We start from the raw sequence: 25494 nt of genomic DNA, 5'->3' as shown, positions 1-25494 counted from the left end.
ATACCAGTAACTATTTGTTATATTATTTTCTCTGAATGCATCTTTGGACTGCACATTAAAAAGTGTGTGAATGGGTCATGGTGTGTATGTATGTGTATAATTTTTTATATATATATATATATATATATATATATATATATATATATATATATATATATATATATATCTCTTCTTACAAAACGTGTTTAAAGTATAGATGAGTAGTATAATGGTTTACCTGAGTATTAAGGATTAATTGAAAATATAATTTTTGCAAAGTCTGCTAGGTGGCAGTGTTTGCAAAGGAGATTCTGTCAAACTGAATTCATTGCCCTAAAACCTTTTTTCTTTTTATCCTAGCTCTATGCCATTCCATGGTTTCTCACAATGTTTACACGTGAGTGTTTCTTAATTATTCTTTATCAATATCATCATTTTTTTTTTATCTTGAAAATCACTTTATCTCTCCATACTCCAATGTCCAATTAATGTATCTTTATAATATAGTATTTATAAAAGCTGAACCGATATGTATGTGCCCCAGTCGCGATATTTGATTTAATAAGGTTAGGATTTTAAAAGAGCAAGATACATCTAATCAATTTACATGTGATAAAGTTGCACAAATCCTTTTTGAATCCCAGTTTAGTAGTGAGCTTATAATAGACATATACATAATTCACATGACTGGACAAAAAGGTGTTACACGAATCAGAGAATTCAGAATCCAGTTTGAACTTGTTATACTGGGAAAACAATGAGAACTTCCTTAAAGATACCTGTCAGGATAAAGCCCATCTCAGACAGTTAAGACTATGTAGAGAAATTTCTCAACCCCAAAACACAGCTGTAATTAAAACAGTACATTAAAATGAGAAGCTGGGTCCGGCATTCCGAAACCTAATCAGTCCCCTCGTTAGGCTCTTCCTAATCTCTCTTTATCATTGGTTATACAATTGATTCCTGATTCCCAATCCATTGCCTTAGAGCAAAGATGCACTGCCAGTCAAATCAGCACTTGCTGCACATATCCTGCCACTGCATTTCTTACAGAAAACTCGGCTTTAGAGAGTGGGACTTGGCATTATGAGGTCATTAGCACAAAAATCCTGTTTTGTTTGGCAATGATACAGTATCATTGGCGCTGTATTCATTTTGCTTTTTAGACCATCAAGTACAGACTGCTAGAACAGCAGTTTAATTTGCTACTAGCTTATTGTGATAAGCGTTTTTTTTTTATTTTTATGTTAGACGATGTGTTTGTTTTTTTTAAGAAAATATAAAAAAAAGTTTAATCTATTTTGTTTTATTTTTTTTACTTTTGTTTTGTGCGTTTGTTTTGCTGCATTAGCTCAAGCAAGTTTTTACATTATAAAAAAGGTCAAAATATCTGTAGTCTAGTCTAACTTAATAATAAACAGCTGGTTTCACAGACCGAGCTTAGCACTAGGTTTGGACTACCTTACTTAAGGAAACATCAAGCAGTCCAAAATTAGTGTTAATCAGGGTCTGTGAAACCAGCCGAAAGTGTCTTGCTGTTTGTAATCCTGTGTTCAGATCAATGTGATGATGTCTCTGCAGTGTAACTACAGCATGTGAAGTAAGCAAAGTAATCATAGTTAGTCGCGGGCCTTTAGTCATTCTGAAGTTTAAAAAAAAAAAAGCATTGAAACATTGAGAGCTGTATTCTGATCACAGCACAAATGCAAGTGCAAGCGTGAAAGGCGCTTGCTCCCAATTCTGTGGCACATAAATGGAGTGAAGACTTAAAAAAAAAAAAAAAAAAAAAAACACTGCACTGTCTTGCGCCGTTAAAGAGCGCCTGTCCCATCACCACGGTCGGCATAAATTTTAACATTAACATATTCACCAAAGCAATTCTGACGACCGGACAATGAGGTCCCAAATAGACAATTGAGCACTGTCTTAAGACCCGCTGAAACCAGGTTTAGTTAGTGTCGCAATCAGGAACTTTAAGAATTGAGCACACTATAAAAAGCAAAGTAGTCCTAAGTAACAACTGTGTGCATTTGGACTGACACAGAAAGAGGAAATCAAAGAGAAAAAAAAAGGGGAAAAAGGGTCCTTAGAAAATACCATTAAAAAAAAATACTCCAAAGCAGTTAACTCTCTTGTTTAGTGTTCACATGACAATTATGTTTTAGTCAGCCAATTATTGCTTCTGTACTGGCTTTTCTGTGACCTGTACTGTACAGTAGGGGGTGGGACAAAGTCATTGCTGCATTGTTTTGATTTAGGTTGCTAAAATCTAGTTTTCAGCATTGGAGGTAAAATACCAAAAATGGACAACAAAGCAAAAATAGTAAAGTATATTTCTGCTGAGGATCGCATCAAGAAATTTTCCTAAAAAACTTTCCATGCAGATGGAGGTAAGTTGTTTTGCACATCTTGTAATGTGACTTGAGAAAATCCGGTCAATCACTGTTTAGCTTCAGAATCCCACATTAAACGAAAGGCTGCTAAGCAGAACATAAAACAAATACAGTCCACCGCCTTTATAACGCAGCAGTTAGGAGCCATAGTTAAGAGACTGTGCTGTTTGTGTTTTGCCTTATCACGAGACTACTAGTGTAATGGCATTATGGGGTAAATAGGAGCCATGACCATACCGCCTTACAACCTGCTCTGCAGTATAAAGGGCTGCCTTATAAAGAGGGAGCACTGTAACAGCTTTCAGAAAACAAACTTGAAAGTCAGTGCAGACAAAAAGTATTCCTGTCAGCTGTATTCAAGTTAAATCAGTACTACAGGTACAATCTAGCACAGCCACCTCACTTCTAACAACCCTCTGCTTATGTTTTAAACACAGTTAGATTTTAGACCTGAATAGGCACGCTTTCTTTCTTTTGACTGTGCTAATAAAATTCATTCCTGCATGGGACAAACAACATGACAATGACCGTGCTGCATATATTACCTTTATTAAAGTATGCCAGATGCCCTTGGGTAACCGAGTTTTGAGACTGTTTCTAATCGATTTCCACATCTGTATAACTTGGCAAAGCACTGCCTTACACTTCCAACCAATTCAGTAGATGCAGAACGTGCAGTCTCAATGTGTGGGCAAGTGTTCACAACACAGAGACACAATGTCGGCAGCAGCTGCTGGGGAACGTTCCATGCTTGCCTTTAACAAATGACAGCACTCCACTTTAGTAAGGAAGCAAGTACCACTATTTTTAGGCTTTTATAATGCTCTGAAATATGATATACTTAGGGTTATTTAATATTTAAACATTTCTGAAGTGTCCGGGAAATCCTAATTTTATTCCATAACCTACCCGGGAAAAATATGTAAATTATCCGCGATTTAAGTAGACCCCTAATAATCATGGATGATTTGCTTGCTATTACTATAATTTCATCCATTGAGAGGAAGGGTATATCAGGTGTGCCTATTTTAGTTATTTATGTATGGATATTATTTGTATTATTGTGTATATATATATATATATATATATATATATATATATATATATATATATATATATATATATATATATATATATATAGTGTTTGTGTGTGGACAGACAAATGCCGTCCGACATTATTGTTTATTGTTTGAGACTGGTGAAAAGCCAGTTTCGTAAAGTTTAGCTGATGGAGATGGGGTTAAATCTCCATCCCAGTAAAGCCTAATGGAATGTGGCTGGAGCCTTAATAAGGTCATTGTCTAATAGATAATTAAGGCTCCAGCCACTGATTAAAAGACCCACTCCAGACTCATTAAGGAGGGGAGAGTTTAGGAGAGAATTAAAGAGTAAGAGCGAATGCTGCCAGCCAGCTACCAGCCTTTTGCTTTGGTGTCAGTATTTGTGTTTTATTTAAACTACTTGTTTTATTTAATAAATATATGCGCAACAGCAATGTTTTTGCCTGCACATACCTTTGTTTTGTACTGCTTTCTGAACCTGAGGTCACCACCCACACGCGCAGCTCAAGCCATCCGTGACATACATAAAGAAAATTTTATGAATTTTAGTACAGCATGTGGACCTAGTCAGCACTTACAAGGACAGGCCATTGGCCACTGTGACACAGACCCATAAATAAACAAATAAATAAGTAGTGGACTGTGGCAAAGTGGTTAACAGTGTGCAGGTTAGGGTAATCAGTGAACAGACGGACAATTATAATCTAGGTGCAAAGTTTGTTTAATGATTTTTATGTCCAGTGCCTGATGGCAAAACAAACAATAAATAATAATAATGGTAAGTAATACAGCGGCGTGACTTACTTACTTTGTAAGCCCTGGGTTGGTCCCACAATAGTTGTCCCATTTATTGTACACCCACACGAAACACAAAACACATACACAAGTCCATTCGTGCCTGAATTAGTGCTTGTGGTGTGAATACAGTTATTTGTAATACAAGTGCAGTGCTGTTCTGGGTTTGTGCTGGCCTCTGGTAACAGCTCCAGAATGTGTTAGCTGTCTTATAACAACAAGCAACAATTAGACAAAACAAACAAACACTCACGATACGAATACACAAAGCACAGGTCCTTCTGGGTTCTTTTTCATAAACCAAAACGAACGAACAGATTACGTCACTTCGACCACTACTTGTACCGTCACTCATAACCCCTTGGTAAACAATTTCAGCTGCTCATCCAATCCGCGGCTGCCACATCATTTCCCTTCCAGGTCAATGAGTCAGTGTACTGAAGCTCCGCTGCTTTTCTAAATGACCGACTTTCTTTTAACCATTTGAACAGTGTCAGGCCAAGCAGTCTAGGGTACTGTGTTCCCATTACTTAGTGCCCTCACAGGTCGGGAGGGAAATTTACTACCAAGAGTCATTGTCTTTCTGTCACATGGACAAATGAATGATACCATAGCTGTCTCCTGTGTCGAGAAGCGTGGTGTACCTATTCTGTCGGTGAGTGACCTACCACTTGCTGTTCTGACTTGCGCTGGTTGTTCTTGCTCTGTGCTACGGCCACGCGACATGATCGCCAGTTCTACATTCAAAATCGGAATCTTACAGTGATACTAACGCGTTGTGTCTCTTAAAGGGATTGTTGCCTGGCCCTGATTGGATAGCAGATTCCCCAACCTACTCAGTATTGACTGGCTGGGCGATGTCAGTGTGCCACTAAACAAGCTTGCACTGGGTTTTTAATATCATTGTGACAAAAACTGTCTAGGCCTTTCCTTGGGTCTGGTCATTAGATTTTTGTGATTCATTGGACTCATGGATTGTGACTTTAAGGACTGTTGTTAAATAAAAGATCAGCTTACTAGACCAGGTTGAAGATCAACAGCAGAACCGAACATCAGTGTGTACACCAACAGCCATGGGAAAACAAAGAGACAGTGAACTGGTTAATTACATCTGAACCAAAACCCAAGAACATTTTAGTTTGACTTTAACCACTGTGTTTGCGATTGCACTCATTTCATAATGTATAATAATAAAGTTAAATTTAACATCCTTGTCAGTTTCAGTGTTTACTAATTTGTAAGGACAGATATTTTCAAGTCTCGGTTTCTTGCCGGGTTTGAGAGACTGCAGTCATAAAAATGTAGACACAAACCACCCGAGACACACCAGATTATTTTGTTCCTTTGTATTTGCTTATATTTGGACCATTAGTATCAAGTGTATTTAAACAGGCCTTCTGTAGTTTTTCTTTTGCTTATTTTGACACTATTATGGAGCAGTGACACTATTATGGAGCTTTGGCACAGATGTTGCTCATCATAACATCACTTAGTTTAACATTACAAAATGTTACATTACAGCTGCACATACTTTAAGTTCAGTCATAATTGCTATGTGTTTCCACTGCTACCATGTTACAATTTTAAATGACTGTTGAATTACAGAGAATTTTAATTTGTTTAACCTAACTCTATTAGGATAATATTTTCTAACTAAGTAGAACTAAAGAAAGTTTTAACCGTAGAAAAGATAATTACTGATAGCAAGTATCTATTTGGGGGTCAAAATGATACTCTTAATTCCCAATAACAGGGTTGTAATTTGCTAAGATGTTCTGCACACCTTTTGGCAGGGGTCAGCTTTTAAAAGACATGGGGGAGGAGGCTCACTGCTTTATTGAGTAACTTAGTGATTCATTTATATTTATAATATGTGAATGCTGGAAAATGTCAGTAGGCTTAGACTCTGAAATTACAAGCGCCCAACATGAGAGACTGGCAACACACAAGTGCATTTAGTCTCTGGTCTTGACCTGCTGTGCTTTGTTCCTTAGGAGGACAGCCAGCAGTGTTTTTCCTTTGCCCAGTATGAATGAATCCCAGCTGGTTGTTGTTGGGGCCATCTTGCTGAGGTCAGGAGGACTGCAGAGCTGTGCAGATACATGCTCTCCCACAGGCTGTGTATTTATACAGAATGTGGGACTTGCAGGAAATAATTGGAAAATATTCTCAGATTACATCAAAGCAATCATTATGTTTGAAGCTTCTTTTAATATCATGGTATATGCATGGCTACAAAGCACCCATGTATCTTTATCTTTCAGTTGATGCTCTACTATAATACGTTGCAAACAAAACAAATCCCTAAGTGAGACAGGCATCTTGAAAGTAAGATTTGCAACCGGTTTGCTGTAATAAGTTTATTTCAGATTTGCACAATTGAGATCTAAATAGCAAACTTAAGTGCACTTAATGCTACAACCACTTTAAACAGTGACTTCTAATCTAATGGTCCATAACATGAACAGCTTTCACTTTAAATTGTATTATAAACTCATTGTCAGGATCTACAGCTCATTAGACATAGCGTCTTGTACATCCTGGTTACAAACAGCTGCACTGCATTAGGAACAGAAACCAAATATGATGCTGCTTATTCTGAATTGATGTAATGCAATTATGAAACTGTGGAACCACTTCTTGTTGTGACTTCTTTGTCATCTTATTTTCCTGCAGATGTGTTTCCCCTGCACAAGATTTTCCACCTGTGGGACACTCTGCTCCTTGGCAATTCCTCGTTCCCATTCTGCATAGGCGTTGCAATTCTCCAGCAGCTGAGGGACAGGTTGCTTGCCAATGGCTTCAATGAATGCATCCTTCTGTTTTCAGATTTACCAGGTAGGCATATCCTCCCAATCAGTATTGTATATCATTGTATTGATCCTGAATGCAGAAGACACACATGCAGAGTGTGTATGAAAGTATAATCTATCACACTTGTCAATTTGTGGTTCCCTTTCTCATCAAAACCTCTTGAGAGAAGACCATCATAAATCACAAAAGACAAGCATGGCTTTTAATTTAGATGATCTAAACAGCAAGGAGGATGTAGTGGAACTGGTTGTACGTATTTGCATATATCTGGAGAACTGTTTGACCATTTGTCATGAGTCTTGGTATTAAGTTCATTTTGGTATAAGTTATTGAGAATAGTAAAATTGTGGAGATATGTGGAGTTGTCTTTCCGTTCATGCATCTGTCTCTGTTTTTGAGGAAACACCAGCAGGGTTAATGTAGTTTTCTACATTTTGCTGTGAAACCCAGTGTGGTTTTTCAGGTATAACAATGTGTGATCTTACTGTGGCTTTTGACAAAAGTGCAGTGTTAGGCATAGTTGCCTACTACAAGTGATTTTATGATCATGTGATTCCCTTTCAAGTTTGAAATGTAGCCATTACCGTATGGGTATTTATCTTGTAGAAACCCGAAACCTGAATAAGATATACCAATACTGCCCCGCGAGCCTGTGGCGCAGTCAAGTGCTGCCCCTCAGTGCACGAAAATACTGCGCTCAAAGATCTCATTGCCAATTTTCCTTTAAGAAACTGACCTGGTCAGAGAGCCTGGTTTAGATAAGTACTTGTTACTTCTAGCTATATATTTTTGTGTTTTTCACTTAATTTATGCGATATTGCATTAACTCTGTAGTAGTTGTTCTAATTATGCTTATTTGTGCACTACAACATGTTGTTTGTTATGTCCCTCTGTGGCCTTGTGCCCTGCGTGAAGCCAATGGCTTGGGTCACTCCTTCGAGGGATCCAAATAAGTCGGCTGACATTATGCTCTCTCCCAAGCTGCAGAAGTCTGGCTGGAGTTATTTTATTTCTTGTTTTTGGCTTTAGCTAAAGTACAAGACTTTTTATATTATGTAATTGTGTTAACTGTAATTAAACTGTTACTGTAATTTGTTGGGAAAGATTTTTCTCTTGTGTGTTTTTTACATAGAATATGCGCAGGCCATTCTGCAACGTGGTGCTACAGCACACGCTCAGCAGCATTGCGCTAGACCAAAGTACTTGCTTCGGTTGTGGTTGCTTGCAGTCTCCTTGTCATGGATAGCTTGGTGGTGACGTCAGATAGGAAGTAAACAGACACAGTACTGCGTGTTGAAGCGCTGATGCGTGTTTATTGCAAAATATAAGATTTAATCAAAACAAAACACTTTTCAAAAGCAAATGGCACGGTGGCCAAAACAGACAGACAATAAACAAAACAAACATCAACAAACAAGTGTCATGCTGGTTCAAATCCAGCACGAGTAGAAATTGTTTATTTCTCATTTTCACTCCTGTCTCTCCCGTTCTTTCTCCCTGAGCAACCAACCAAGACTGAGGGAGTCCTGTCTCTTATACAACTACGCCTGAGCTTGATTGCTTCTTAATCATTCAGTCGGGCTCAGGCACATTCTACATGTGAAGTGATTTGGCAGGGAAGGCAATGAACTATTTCCTGTCAACCTAAAACAACAGTGCACAAATATATACATTTAAATAATAATAACACAACAAATACAAAATACGCACAGGGGCGGGGTGTACCCCACCACACATCTCCCTCCTTTTGCATAGCAAAAAGGGCCAAAAATGGCCCATCTCCCTCCTTAAAGGCCCAAAAATCTCAGTCCGAGCCCTGGCACATAAATGCCAGTACTAATGGGCCCACAGGTGGCAACGGTGTGAGGTCCTCTTCCAGTAACAACGCTGGCAGCGGAAAGGCTGACAGCATGCAAGGTACTCCTTTATTGTCGACGCTTGTAGTGGAAAGGCTGACAGCTGTGCAGTGCACTCTGGTATCGGAAATGCTGCCTCCTCTGGACATGTAGCCAGCAGCGGCAACGCTGGCAGCGGTAATGCTGCCAGTGGCAACGATGGCCATGGCAATGCTGACAGCGGCAAGGCTGGTTCCTCCAGCACTGAAAGACCCCTGGTGGTGACAACTAGGCATCACTGGGCAGTGACGAACAGGCGTCCCGGGTCGGTGACGAACAGGCATTCCCCGGCGGTGACGAACAGGCATCCCCAGGCAGTAACGAGCAGATGAAAAAGCTCTAGGCAGCTGTTTCCCATGAAGGAACCGTCCTGTCTGAATTACTGCTATAACATTCAACACCCCCTGTCCCACCTTTCCCCTTGGCCACAGTAGGACATACTTTCCATCGCCGCCTCCGAGGAGGTGGGTGAACAGTTTCCATTTGAGGACGTGGAATCTGACAGCACATCCTCTGCAGTTTAGCTCTCCCTGTCGACAGAGCTTCTACCGCTGATCAAGAGAGCCACCGCAATATTGCAAGTGCCCTGGCCTACAGAAGGTGAAACAAGGAAGTCCGTCCGTCCGTCCCCCCCCCAGTTCACCCAGACTTTCTTTTTGAAATCTAGTCATCCTGGGATCATCTGGCAACAGCTCCTGCTGTTTCTTGGTCAGTGGACACCCTATACTGGGTGCAAGATGCAGAGAAGCTGGGCTTGAACCAATTTCCGATGGTGGAGTATACAATTGCTGCCTTGGTCCAGACGCCTAATTTAGCGCTGCTGTCCAAAGATGCTGCCTGCTCCAACTTAAATTGCGACCACTTAGTGACAGTGTCTCATCGCTTTCTAGAAGCGTTGTTGGTGGAAACAGCCTGCCCATCTACGCCTCGGGGTAGCGAAGGGCAGTGTCACAAGAAGAGATGTCGTCATCACGGACATGTCCAGCCTGGGCTGGGCCGCTGTGTGGAATGGCAGGAGTGTGCAAGGTATGTGGAACCCCCCTTGGCAGAGTCTCCACATCAGTGTTTTAGAGCTGCAGGCAGTTTATCTGGCTTTGCAGAATTTTTTGCAGGAAGTTCGAGGGAGACATGAGCTTTTCCTTACAGTCAACCACCATTTACAACAACCATTAGGGGCGGCCAGTCTCTATTGTGTGGCCCACAAACTTTGCTCTGGGCAGACAAGAACCTCCTCTCACTATGGGCAGTACATTTTTCCAGGGTAACAAACTGGGCAGCAGACCTGAAGGAGAGTCCCCAGTGCCTCGTAGTGGAGGCTTCAGCAAGAGTTGGTGCCTCATTTGGGAGAGGTTGGGGAAAGCAGAGATAGATCTCTTTGCCTCCCAGAAATCAACCCAAACTCTCCCTTCTAGTTCTCCATAATAGGAGGCGGGGACTCACTGGCAATAGATGCCTTGGCACACCTGTGGCTGAGGCAATTGTTAGATGCCTTCCCACTGCTTGCCCTGCTTTTCTGCTATGTCTGTAGAAAATCAGGCAGAACTGGACCAACGTGCTCCTAGTAACTTGTTATTGGCCGAGGAGACCCTGGTGCAGCCCCTAAGCGGCCAGTTGTGGAGGCTGCCCAGACGCCGCAATCTGCTCAGTAAGGCACGGGAGACCTTATGGCATCCCGGCCCATTGAGCCTGCAGCTCTGGCCTGGCCCCTGTATGGCTGTATTTGAGCCGTCTGGGGCTTTCTAACAGAGTCATTGACACCCTGCAGAATGCCAGAGCAATGTCTACGTGTTCCCAGTACAGGTAGAAGTGGGGTATTTTTCAGATGTGGAGTCTGCCTTTTGGATTTGACCCCATGACCTGTCCCAGTCGACCCTTACAACACAGGCATGGAGGTGAGTGATTTTTTTTTTTACCCTAGCTACTTTACTTAGTCATGTAGCATTCCATTCCTTCTGCAATATTGCCCTTGCAACGGTTTTGGCACACTCACCCATGCAGTAATGGTTGCATTTCATACTTGAAAGGGAACGTTAGGTTGTTGTCTTAACCCTGGTTCCCTGAAGTAGAAATGTAACCATTAACCTTCAAGGTCGCTGTGTCCATGATTGCAGCAGTCTTGATGGAAAAAGAGATCTGTGAGCGCAGTACTTTTGTGCCCTCGGGGGCGAGGCATGACTGCGCCACAGGTTCACGTAGCAGCTTTGGTATATCTTATTCAGGTTTTGGGTCTCGACAAGGTAAAGACCCATACTGTAATGGTTACTTCTATTTCAGGGAACGTTTATGTTACTTTGTGTTGACAAGGATTTTATTATATTTGCAACCCAATACCGGTTAAAGTGAGGATGGTGATTGAAACAAATGGAGGGGTATTAGTTTTCACATTGGCACAGTGAAACAAAACATGAATTCTTCTCCAGAACAAAGAAAATACAAATCTTAGGTATTGCCATAGCAAAAAAAAAAAAAAAAAAAAGGAGACAATGCCTCAGCCATTTATCAGTCACAGTCCGGTAGACCAGAATATCCAATATGATCCATTTAACCGGGCTGCTGTAATTAAAGCATTTGACTTTGGTTGTTGCTATTTGCGATTTAAATACATCCAAGTTACAAGTTTTATCATGAAAAAATACTCCAGGCAATGTTGGTTTTGTAAATGTTCCCTGTTGACAGAGATGTTGATTACCAAAAATTGTTATTAATGTAATCCATTTTTGACTCGTTCCTTATTACATTCAACATCTTCAAGACAAACACAGTCTGTTAACCTGTCTTAATGAAAGTTTGCTCAAAAGTCTCCTTGTCTTTTACACAATATCTTTTAATTTTCCAGAAGCTATTTTTGCTTTGAGTGAGGTGAAGTAAGGACACAGAACTATTATTCAGCCTCAAAAACAGTTTCTGACTCTTGACCGTCATCTGCATATCACTCCTCACTCTATTCTTCGCGCAAACTTTCTGGCTGTTGCAGGGTTGCCACAATCATCCACACTACTTCTTAATAGTCTAAATTTCACGATTTGTCCAGTGGTACAAAGAAAGCTATTTTGCTTGTTTACTAACTAGAGTCAATACAGTGGTGTTAGATTGAGTACATGTGTTGGGTGACATAATATAATTGAAACAAAAATGTACTTTACTGAAGACCAGTCCCAAGATGACGAATGCCTATATAAAGCTGTGGAACCCATGATTTTCTTCAGTTGATCAGGTGTACTTCAAAAGAAAGAACTGCAGAAAGTGCAGTTACTTTTCAAATGTATTGCTGCCTTAAAAAATATAAACATAAACATAGGAGCATGTTGCTGGTTCACATCATTAGGCTAACCACTAGGCTAAACAAGACCATATAAAATTAAAGATTCAGAACCTTGTTATCCATTTCCCAGTGGAATAAAAGCCACAGCATTTCTGTGTTATTGAAGAAGCATGCTTCACAAAAATAGCGTGACAGATATATTTTACCAGAATAGCTGTAACTTTGCTGTACTAATTTTAGGATGCAGGCAGTCTTAGCCACAGTAAGTAAAATATTTCCATATAAAGGTAAAATATGATTGCCTGAAGCAGTATAAACACTGACTTGTACTGCTTTCATAATGAAAGGCCCGTGCTGTGGCCTAGGGCTGTCAGCAGTTACAGCAGTTGAACAGGTTTCTCAGTTCAGGTTGAATCACTCACAAAATATATTTTACCGTATGGGAAAAAAGAAACTTTTCCAGTAAGTGCTTTATTTTCTTTTTGTGTGTGTTACACTCAAGTGTCTCCTGTTATTATTCAGCACTGTCTGCTACACTAAAGTTCTGCAAACTGTCAAAGCCAACCACCACCACCACTATTCCTCCCAGTATCTGAAGCCAAATCAAATGACAGTGTTACACAGATACCAGACCTGAAACTGAAGAGCTGATCCTGGAGCACTGTTTATACATTAGCTGTTATGCAACTGTAAACAATACCTGTAGTACTCCGTGCCGACGCTATGATTTACTGGGCCCTGGTGCAAAACTATGAAGTAAAGCCCCCCCCATAAAAAAAAAAAAAAACTTGCACTGAAATTAAATACATCAGCAGCAAAATCTGAATCAGTCAAAAACCAACAAACCATATTCTAACATTATTTTATGATGGCTGTGAACAAGACAGTAACCAATCAACTAACAGTAATAATCATTTTAATTTTAATTGTCAATTATGTAAGCTTAATCATTTTTTTTATTAACTCAATTTAGTTAACATTGAAACATATTAATAGTTTCAACTTAGTCGCAAAATGTATTAATCATAGGCATCAACTGGATTTTTAAATGAATGTTATCAAGTACAAAAGTTAGTATGAAATGATAATGAGGGTCTTAATGAGCACATCGGTCTATTTAGCAGCCGAACTTGTAGAGTGAGCAGTAGTCACTGTGGGGTTATTTATAAAAGTTCTTACGGGTCAACATCATTTATGCTGGTATCCTTAGGAAATTATATGTGTTGGCCTGCCCTTTTTAGCTTGGCATCCAGAAATTTACCTAGCACTCTGGAAAAGGTGGATTGGGCTATCCCTCCAGACATTCCAGCTGTGATCTGAAAGGAAGTAGTTGAGAGAACACAGCACTTTCACATGTGCAGGGATAGCTGTCCCTAGATTGGCACGGGGGTCTAGCTCATCCATCAGTTCAGCTATGATGTTAAGGATGACCTGTGGAGTGAAAGGATAACGCTTTTGCACTGCATTCTCCGGCATCCCAAACAAAGTGACCCTGGGATTGAATATGCAGAGTCTTCTTCATATTGTCCTTCTCCTCTGAACGTGTTCCTGATGCGGCTCTTGAAGCCAGTGACAGGTCTCTGCAGGTGTGTGCTTTTATACAGCTCTTATTTACTCGCTTCTACAATAGTTTGCACCTTGTAAGAAGAGATGTAAAGTGCAAGGCAAAATCCTTACATCACATTATAATGTTTGCGCCTGCTTAGTATCCAGTTCCTGCCCAATTCCATGCAAATTTGATAGGGGGTGCAGAACGCCATGTGAACACCATTCTTAACATATGGCGCATTTTTAGCGGCCGGTAAAATCAGACTTTACGGCTGCTAAACACAGTCTACGGCAGCATTATGGGAGTTTTACACCCGCAAAATCACTTTGCATGTATCTTTACATCCCCCTATATATTAGTTATTGAAAGTATCGTAATCATATATTGTGATCTAACGTGAACACCATTAAAGTTAAAATAAATTAATTGCAAGTTGTTGTTTTTTTTTGGGGGGGGGGGGTTCGAATATGATACAAAAAAAATAAAAAATCCTGCTGTGTTTAGTAGCAGTTCAGCCTTTTTAAGTTTCACAAGAATTACTCTGGAGCTGCACAGCAGGTGTAGTCCACCTCCAGAGCAGGAGAGATCACTTACTGGGGTGTTGCTGTGTTCATGAGATAGAGCCACAGAGTAGCACTGTACCTATAATTCTGGTGATGGCACGGAGTCAGGTAGAGAACTGGGATGGGATAAGTATATGAGTGATTTGCAGTGCACACCTGCTCTCCTGGGATGAAAACTCTTCTGTCATCCAACAGGATTGATGTTCTTATATCTGAAGCCGAGATTCTTTTGTTTAGTTATTCATGTTTTCCCACTTGTAGCTACATGAATTCCGTGTGTCTGCGTTAATAGCTCAGCAAAGGATTCGGAATATAACGAGCATTCCATCCTCAGCCACCCCCAACCAAGCATACAGTGCATCCGTTTTATTTAACAGTACATGCCTGTTTTGTTATTTTATTATTGCTTAGTCTACCTGTGTCTCCTTCTCATTTTTGAACATAAAGCCTGGGAAAAATGTTAAGCTTGTACATTGTAGATGTCTGGGATGAGAATTTTCACAAATGTACCTGTTTTTTAACTTTGTTTTTTAATTATTTTATCCTGTACACTACATCTGCCAATACTCCAATGTTCTACATATAACTCATGCCATTTTTATAAAGCCTTGGGTTACATTCCTTTGGTTACATTCCTTTTCTAAAGCTCAACTCTATGGACCTGCCTTTTCTCGTTCCATTTAAAGTATATGACAATGTGACCTTTCAACTCTGCCAGCCACACACATTCTACCTTTATGTCGACAAAGAGCACACTTGTGGTGTTTAAAAGGTCTGGCTTTTTTTTTTTTTTTTAGATTTAATATTTGATATTTTTCTTATTGTCTATTTTTTGTGTTCTTATGTACAGTGCTTTGTGATGACTTGTCATGAAAGGCTCTTTATAAAATAAAGATTATTATTATTATTTGTATTATTATTATTATTATTATTATTATTATTATTATAAATGAGCAAAATCAACATTTTAATACTCCAGTCGGACGCAGAATAATGTTGGTTGAATGTATTGGGTAAACTCAAGATGTAGCCAGCCTGATCTCCTCAGAGAGGAAGGTTAGCTGCCTTGATCACTGCAGGTTTCTATTCTTCTTAATGCATGAAAAAAGTTTGTGGTTTAGATGAAGTTACAAGCCAGTGGGTTTTAAATGTTCCAGGTACTCTTGTATCTGCAGACACTGGATAGCTCTGCTGACATTAATTATCTCTGACAAGGCTATTACAGTAACCCCTGAGAGGCATGCATTCTTTAAGGAGCTCTGACTGAAAGTGTCTCTACTCATTTCTACGCTACAGATCCACTGTAGTGCCTAAAAATTGCTTTAGAAAGAGAATAGCCACACTAGTCTTGACATGTAGTATCTAGAATGCCAAGGCAAGTAGTCTTTTTCCCCATGCAATCAATTCTCATTTATGCAAATTTCATGGGACCAGCACAAAAAATGTATTATCAAGAATCTAAGGCAAATGCACAATGTCAGTTTTTATTGAAGTAACACTGAAATCAAATTTCACTTGCAGAACAATAAAAAGTATTATACAGTTAGAATTACTGTGCATTTTATTGAAAATACAGTTGTAAGTGAACTTTTAAAAAGTATACATTGCAAATTAACTTCACTTGAAACCTGCATGTCCCATTCGGATCACAGGCATTTTTAAACAACTGCAAAAACAAGCTATCCTCAAGTCGGAAACGCTGACGACTTGCACTCACAGTTAGCTGTATTATTGTACCCCAGTTTTTCAGAATGGTTGTATGGTAGTGTATTAACCACCACTTTCAACACGTCCACTTTTGTCTGCAAGGATTGGGTACATTTCTGCTATGCTTCATGGAAATGGCATTGATCCATGAGCACTATGGCAACTCAAACTATGGCAGCACTAAAATACAGAACAGAGGCACTAATCTGTTTGCAGGTGAATAAATTTACCAATATCCTTTGCACTCAGCTGTTCGAATGATTCATTTTGTTCACATTTTTCTTCCGGGGGGGTGGGCTCCAAAATAATTTGCACTAACGGGCAATTCACGTTACGTAAATTTGTGTAATAAGAAGTAATTTACAATACGTGACTGCTAAATGTGGAAGGAACCATGTAGAAAATTGTAGTATCAGGAAATTCATCTAATCCGAGTTCGTTTTAACGAGAATTGACTGTATGCAACCTATTCAATGTTAAAAGTGTTCTTATAGCCGAAGCGTTCTTTTATACGGAGTTGACCACCAGACACAATATGAATCAATAAATAAATACATATTTATTACTTCTCATGGCGCAGGTGCATCAACCTATGAAATGAATAGAATAAGAAAAAAGCAATAGACAAGTGTATGTTAATAACCTATGATAATAAAGTAACTGTCAAACTAAATGAACACAGCACCTCTACACACATTAAAAAAATACAACAGCAGCTCTAGACTAATTATGAATTCCTCTACAGGAGCAATATTAAAGACATGCACAAAATTATTTAACAGAATGGAGAAGCAACTCACCAGAACTGGAAACACCAAATTGCTTGGTGTCTTGTTTCTGATTCAGTTTTTTTTTCAGGAGCTCAAACAATTTCCAACTTTTTGTAATGAGAAACAGCGGTGCATGCCATTTTGTAGCGATTAGGTGCACTCATGGAAATCAGAATACAAAACTAGGCAGTGATGTGACGGTGGTTCTAGAAAGATTTAGTAAACCAGTGAGTGTGCCTCAAGACACTTTCGTGATGACAAGTCAAATTTGAAAAGATTGAATAAATTACTAGAATTTAAGTTTGATGATGGTAAATTATCAGGTTAAAACAGTACTGTATCAGCTGTGAACGAATCGCTAACAGGGTCAAAAAGGGTTCCTGTTCTTTAGGCGGAGAATTTACAACGGGGGAAAAATCTGTTTCGCCACAAGGATGTCAATTGTTAACCTTGTCTGTTAAAAAAGAAGAAAACAGTCATATGGATTGATTTAAGAACTGATTTACTTGTCAGCCATAATCTATATTCTATTTGATGAAGTGATGCCTTAAAATAATACTGTAAGATTTATTTCCTAAACTGTCCTGCTTGGATTCTGTCATCAAGTTATCATTAGTGACAGGTATTGTATATCCAGCAAGACTGAACTATTCTGTTTGGCTCATTTACAGGGGCTAGGAAAAACAAAGAGAAATGTCTCCTATAACCAAGTCAATAGTATAGGACCAGCAAGGACTGCTAGGACAGGACTCCTTCAATATGACAAGTCTGCAAGGTGTTTAAATTGTTCTGGTTGGATACATAACTGTTCCTTGTTAGTTGTGGGTAGAAATCTGCTGCAACGTTTGATATGGAAGCACCTACAAACCAAGTTGTAGAAAATAAGCCTCACTAGGTGTCCTATGTGACTGAATACAGAACATATATCAGAAATTATATTTCCATATCAAAACAGTCATATGAGGGACAGACCATTTACACAAAAATGTTGTTATAGTATTGTGGTAGTGTCCTGGTATACTTGCCTCAGACGGCCGAGGAGAACACATAAAAGAATGAGGTAGATAGATTGACGTTACGTTAATTAATAAACACAAACAAAAAGTAAACAATAATGTCATGTGACGCTACCAGCAATGGTAGCACACAGAGGACAGTACAAGACTGTACAAACACTAAAAATAAAACAGTACAACACACTATAAATCGAAGGTGCCGTGAAAATGGCAGGCCTGCAGCAGCCCCAATCAGTGATTGCTATGTTTTTATACAGACACGCCGCTGAGACACTCCCACCTGCCTGCAGGAACAGCTTATTGCTTTCTGCTGCTGTTCCACACAGACTGGTAATCTTCACCGGCAGAGTGCCACAGCAGTTAAATCAATTTATTTACAACAATTAATAAAAAATATACAATAAAACTACATATTTCCTGTGTGCTTCCGTCCTGCCACAAGTACATATCACAAGGGTTTCTAATAATTTGTCAAATCCCAGTTTACTACCCATCTGGAAAATTGGATTGCATGTCAACACAAATCACGGGGAAGAAAAAAATAACTCCCCATGCATACTTCTCAGTAGACCAGTGACCTGATCAAATATACTAATATGTATGTCTATGTCCATTTTTATTATTTGTTTCAATATAAGACATCAAGGGCTGGTATCACATACTCGGATTTACATTAATCTTGGACTGCCTAATGCTACTTTGGTAGGTTAGTTCAAGGTTAGTGCTAATAGCGGTCTATGAAACCACCCCCCCCACCCCCCCCCACCGGTTATTTACGCAGGTAAAACTGATTGTTGCCGTCGTACTATGAATTTTCCAAAACACAGACAGCATGCTAGAATACATAGACAAAGTTTTGATTCCATACTTCAAAGAAGCACAGAAATCGCTACAACTGCATGAAGATCACAGAGCCTTGGTCATCCTCGATGTCTTCGCTGCACATCGCGTGGACAGTTTTCTTGACCTTCTGAATATTGCCGTTGTATTTGTTCCTGGTGTGTGCACTGGAGGATTGCTTGATGTTGTCGTGAATTCTGATTTTAAGAGGGCGATGAAAGAGTAGTTTTCCATGTGGTACTATGAGCAAATCCAGGCTGGGCTTTCTACTGGCAAGGACATTACCGATATTGTTGTGGACCTGACAACATCCACAATAAAGCCAAAACATGCAAACTGGCTTATGTCTGTTCTCCATGAACTAGGAAAAAAAAAAAAAAAAGAAATGGATAATTTCAGGCTGGTCTGTCCGTGATATTGAATACAGTTGAGGAAAGCTGCACTACTAGCACAACTGGAACTGGATTTGGAATAGGTATTTTTTTTATTTGTTTACAGCACTGTAGCTTTGTATTTGATACAGTTTAGACTATCTTCCAAAAGCTACTGTAAATGTATTCATTTTCATGTTTTGCTGTGGTATAGTATAATTCTGTAAAATCCATGTTCTAACTGTGTGGGTGTGTGACCAGGATGGCTTGCAGTGGTGACATCAGAACAAGGAAGTAATACAGATATGACTGATGATATGATGATGAATGCACAGAAATAAAAGTTTTGAACACAAAACAGCACACCAAAACAGGACGTGGCACTTGCGGCCAAAATAAAAAGGTAAACAAAAACGTACTAACAGACAAAACACAGACAGACAAACGAGTGGATGAACAGACACAAACGAGTACTGTGCTGGTTCTCCAGCACGTAGTAGCAATTGTTATTTACTTTGTTTTTACCTCCTGTCCACACCCGTTCTCCGCTCACCGAACACACAACCCCGAGTGAGTGAAACATGCTGCTTTTATGCAGCTGTACCGAGACTCGATTGCTAATCAATCATTCAATTGGAATCTCGGTACAGCCGCACAGGAATTTATTAAGTGCAATTCCCTGCGCTAACATGTTATTACATTTTACTTGCACGTGAAGTTCTGTGCAATCCTCGTGCCTAAATACAAATTACACTTTATAACACTCGTGCTCATAACCCATGTTTATATCCTGTGTATTTTATACATAAACACCGACATTAACACACTGCATACAACATAAAACACTAATAAACACAATTTATTAGTGTTTAATTAATTTTTTTTTTAGAACATTCTACATAGCTTTTCTATGACCCTCTCTGTTGTAAATTTAAAAATGGAATGTTTGGTTTTAAGATATTATAAAAAAGAAAAATAATAACTGTTTAAATTTGGTAAATTTCTAATAGTATTTCTGTTGATTTACTATCATGTTACATTAGCCTATGTGTTAATACATTGTATAAATGCACTGTCCATCTGTATGTTACACCTACATTTTCGCATATATCTGGAAAACCACTGATAAAACTGATGAAACTTGGTTTAACATTATTTAGGTTTTTGGGAGTAAGTCAGTTATTTTCTTGTAACTTACAATAATGCAAAAACCTCATTTTGCTTACCAGTGACATCTAGATCTTAAATACCACTTATCCAATTGGGTAGTTAGGGGTGGGCCGGTTGGTTAGCTGGCAATGACCTTCGTCTGGGTCCATTAATCCGTTTTTAATCAGATTCAATGAGAACTGGTTTGAAGAAAATTTCTTAACAGCGTTGTGTCAGTAATCCTGTACGCTTTGGTGTGTGGTCCAAAAGTAAGGATTAAGAAGAAAAAATGTAATTATTTTTTCATGTCAAGAATTTTAATTGACCTTCTTGCTGAAGTCCTAGGATTTATAAATTGTCTTTTGTATTTCATGGTGTGTGTGTTCACCTCACAGAAACACTGCTTGCATCAGACAATTAAAGAAACATTGGTTGCTGTAAAAAAAAAAAAAAACATAATTTGAACTCACATAAAATGGTAAAATTATTTTTTTTTTTAAATGTTCCTCCACAAAATATTACATAAAAAGATGTATAGTAGCCTAATATTACAGACATGTCTAGTTACCTTTCCTAACCTAACCTACTGATATGTTTCCTTTTTTTGTTTGCTTTAAAGAAATTGATATAGAGCGATGTGTACGGGAATCAATCAACCTTTTCTGTTGGACACCCAAAAGTGCCACTTACAGGCAGCATGCCCAGCCACCCAGACCTGCTAACGACAACAATGGATTTAACAAAACATCATCTTATTACTCTACGGACTATCAAGAGCTCCCTAAAACAGACCTGGTAAGTGCATAGATCCAAGAATCTGATCCTGTACAGTATCCTTTTCCAAACCATAATGGCAGTAACTTGAATATAGGGGACTAGAACTGCAAGATCTACTGCAGCCTCAGTGCCATAGCCCACTTAAATATTTGAGCCATCTGAAAACAATATTTTTAAATGATTAGATTTCTAAATTGGGACAAAAGTTTACATACCAAGACTAAAGTGCCTTGCAGCAAATATTTTGTAGAGTAAACCATAAAATAATTTAAACTATCACAACTATCACTGTCGTGTAAAATCACAATCGTTATGTTTAAACTGTAACCCCCAAAACTTTTACCAAATTATTATCCCAGACCAATGTCTGGCTGGCTGGAATTCATAATCAAACGACTTATGTAAATTATGAAAAATGTGAATAAAATCTTTACTATGAAAGCAGTTAAAAAAAATCAGTTTGACTTTTAAAGAAGCAAGATACTGTCAATACAATATCATTGGTTAATGTTCTTTACAGACATACTCTAAAGCAGGGGTGTCAAACAAGCAGCCCACGGAATATGGCAGAATATAATTTTTTTATTCAATAGCATACTGTCAGACCTGTCAGCTCTACTGTTAAACCCCATTATGTCAGCAAACATTTAATTTCTGCAAAAGTAATGTACAATCTGTGGTTACTGCAATCCTCCTCTGTACCGAACAGGGTTTAGGACCCAGGAGAGTCTCGTGGCAGGCATGCATTTGGTGCGCGAGGCAAGCTCACATACTTGACCATCTACAATGGCTTTGCATGCAGTAAGCCCTACTGGTAAAAAACAAGCTTTCTGAGCAAAAACAAATTCTCAAATAATCCAAAGCAATGCTGGAAAAAGGTCTGTTTTCATTGTTGATTAGTAGATGGATTCTCCTTCCAGAAATACAGCCAAGTAATGTTCCGTAAGGTTACAAATGGTTAAAACAAGTGAATAAATCTCATTCATAACCACAACTATAGAAAAGGCAGAAATATTTTCATGACTACGAATATTGAGTTATCTAGGTAGTCTGTAAGAAATTAACTCTGGTCCTGTACACACTCCGTATCGTCGGCGTCACATTTCTGTTTCAAGGCGAGTTATATACTCTTTCATTAATTAAAACCCTCCTTTTCCCAGTGCAAATTAACTCCTGGTAAATTATGACAATTAACACAGATTCCCACGCAAAAAGAATTAGACCCAAGAAGCCATGCTCGTTAAGATATTAACATTATTTCGGAAATCACATTAGGACAATTATTTAATAATGACATAGGCGTAACCACCGCTTGAAAATGCCTAAATCAATGCTACATACTGATTTCTTGATTAGCACTGGAGTTATCATTTACCACCTTTTGAAAATCCTGCCCAAAATATCCTACTGTAAAGCTGTCACACTTAAATATAATCATTCTTGCCAGCAGGAATGTATTCTGAGGGACCACATTTTTTTCACACTAAAACGTTGCTGTTGTTACTTACAGGGAGCTTATGATCTGTAAATCCTGGGTTGAAATATTGACAGGTGCATTTTCTAGAAGTTGAATCCCTGTGTACTACTGCCTATTTCTAGTGACCTTTATTCATTGTTTAAAAAGCCAGTTTTATTTTATGAGGTGATAAAAGAACTGCAAGTCAATAACTAAGCACTAGGCTGAGGTATTTGCTCTCAGTCCATTTTACTCCCTGTTCCACAACATTGTCTCTATTTTTCTCCAGTTCAGTATGTGCATGTATGCATGTCATTAGCTGTTGGGGGTTTGTATCTCTATCAGGTTTTAAAATGAAGTCTGGCTCACTGTTTGAAAACCAGATCACAAAATGTGTGCCATTCTTTTCAGTAAAAATATGAAGTATTTTATAGGTGGTACAGTATGTTTCATAAAGGGCACTGACCCTAAAACTAAACCTAGTGGTTTTCAGTAATGTTATCTTGGGAGTTTGGTGCCTAAAATCCCCATGGGTTTGTTTGCAAGATTTGTCAAAGAATGACTTATTTTCCATCCTTGCGGTATTTGGGGATTTGAGTTTATATTGATATAATGACATGAAATCGTTAAGTTTAAAAACAAAAATTACTTACGAATCAACAGTTTATTATAATTGTTTATTTGTCAGACTCCTTTATCCAAGTTTGATATTTTTGACAGTAAAGCATGATTCGCACAGGACTAAAAATCAAGCAGAGGACGTCTAGTAACCTCCCAGATGTGGATTATTTTTCATCAAGGAAAGTCAGTAAATTCAAAATGTGATTTTGTAGCCAGAGAAAGCTCTTTTATGCATGATTTGTAAGCAATGTACCGGGTGTAAATAACTAATTTCGTTGTACCTTCTTTTCCAAAGGCTAGAATAACCGTTTCATCCCTTGATTGATATGTATTTGTATACATATTTTCAAATGCACCTTTCAAAGCATCTATTTAGTAAGAGTCAGCAATTATGTTTTGTATTTTCGCCCGTCCCCAATTTGGTTATGCCCATTCGTTGTGTTTTACTGAACTGTAGAATCTCAGGACAAATCACACTCATTTTTATGTTATATTATGATTTATTGTAAAGACTGGTATATCCCAGAAATGCTGTACGAATTCTAACATAACACTGAAATGGTCGATTCGCACAGGAGTAAAAAGACACAGGACTCCTGAGTTTTACACAAGGTCCTGATGTCCTGTTAAAAAAAAAAAAAAAAAAAAAACAGAATCCACCTGTTTGTGTGGTGATTTTTAGTCCCATGCGAATCTGTTACCTAGAGCAACATAGTAATATATACTTGTTTGTTAGATTACCTTTAATTTTCTGTTTCAGTCATCACATCCTGGTGACTTTCTTAAAGCACTCCTGTATTTTCAATAGCACTCTCAGTACCTAACCTCTGAAGTAACCATTAAACCGTCCCCTTTCATCAGTCTGCCCTAGCGAATGTAATAAAAACCATGTTTGTTCTTTGTGATATTTCTTACTGATGTTTTTCTTACACCCACTACAGGGGGTTGCAAGGATGGGTTAATGGTTACTTCATGGTGCAGCAGGAGGTTAGACATAATTCTGAGAGCTCTATTGAGGCCAAAAAAAATTCAATGGGATGTAATAAAATAAATAATATACTACAAAGTAAACCTAAACAACAAAAATATATTAGTTACAATAATCCTGGTATTTCACACCAATACCAAGTGGCTCTGTATGAAATGGCATTTATGCTTCAGACTCAATACACCTCGTTCAGGCTCTGTGGTTTCCACTGAAGCATGACAGTCTTGTAAAATTTCAATCTGTTGCAATTCAATGGGCTTCATGGTGCATTTACCGATACCACTCAATCCAGATGGGAAACAGTAATTCCTGTAAGTGACAAAGGTTTATGGTTTTTTTTAGTTAATCTTTAGAACCCCTTTGGGAGACAATTTTAGTACTGTGGACTATAAAAAATATTACAGAAACAGAGATTGCAATTTTGGAGAATGGCATTAGAAATTGAGCCCAAGTCTACAATAAAAGTAAGTCGCAGGTTGTTGTACAGTTTTTGCAGTATCTACCAAGGGAAGACCGTGGTGTTGAATGAGTGATTTTCTAGTAGATCACAGTTGATTCCACCACGTACAGAGCTACACTTAATGTAGAAACAAAGGTCACATCCTAAGAAGCCAGTATTGAATTAGCCAGTAGACTTGTTTATTGATTTTTCGTGTAGAAGTATCCTCACAGAACTTGGATACTGTTTAGCTGAGTTGTTGCCTGACTCGCCAATACTTCTCACTGCATAGCTTCACTGGTAAGATCAACATTTTGGTTGTCTCACCTGTCTTCCGTCTTTGATCAAGGTGTTACTGCTTCGCATCTTGTTGTAGTGATGATGACAAGTACAGAAGGTTAAGATGCAGTTAGGCTGGGAGGAGTCAGGGAGTTGTATATGCCTTGGAGGGCAAGCTTTGTGCAAAGACCACAAGCTCCTGCATTCAGCATATTGTTTCCAAATAAAAAAAAGATGAAAAATCTCAGCTGATTGACGATTTTCTGTTTTTACTTATTCCCCGAGGCTTTTGATGTGATCAGTGTTTATTTTTTTGTTTGTTTGTTTTTTTTAATCTTTCATTTTTTTAAGCTATTAACACATGTGTGACAGTTGGTGAGGTGTTTATATTTATATGAAGGTGCTGGCTTAATGATTAAGATTATATATATATATATATATATATATATATATATATATATATATATATAAGATATTCTTTTTTCTGTTTTACTTGTATAGCGAACGAGCGAGCAGGTGGCGGGAGGGTGGGGGGGGTCTCGGTACCACATATTTATGATGAGGAAGTCATCAAGCCTCACCAGTGGTAGAATTACAGGATTCCCATCATCCATGAATGGTGTCTGATCATTGACACTATGTGATGCTAGACTATTGGATGCATGGAAGGAACAATAAAATAAAATCCATTTTTAGGTACAATACATTAGGTTGTGACAGGAGATAACCAGGATAAAGTACTTTTTATTCCCACCCATTGCTGTTTGTTT

The 25494-nt window shown here is 38.5% G+C and overlaps 1 protein-coding gene across 3 annotated transcripts in view; it reads left to right on the top strand.

The window, feature by feature from the left end:
- LOC121296408 (TBC domain-containing protein kinase-like protein) overlaps window positions 1–25494 on the top strand; it is a 74853-nt gene that overhangs the window by 30414 nt on the left and 18945 nt on the right. For all 3 annotated transcript variants that reach the window (XM_041221946.1, XM_041221936.1, XM_041221956.1), the window contains exons 21-23: window positions 340–376; window positions 6905–7066; window positions 20784–20959. In XM_041221946.1, coding sequence (XP_041077880.1) covers window positions 340–376; window positions 6905–7066; window positions 20784–20959 — 375 coding nt within the window. The remainder of the gene's footprint in view (window positions 1–339; window positions 377–6904; window positions 7067–20783; window positions 20960–25494) is intronic.

This window comes from Polyodon spathula, chromosome 2 (assembly GCF_017654505.1).
Source record: "Polyodon spathula isolate WHYD16114869_AA chromosome 2, ASM1765450v1, whole genome shotgun sequence".
Taxonomy (NCBI): Eukaryota; Metazoa; Chordata; class Actinopteri; order Acipenseriformes; family Polyodontidae; genus Polyodon; species Polyodon spathula.
Note: the sequence above shows the minus strand (reverse complement) of the source record. Positions and strands in the feature narration are given on the sequence as shown.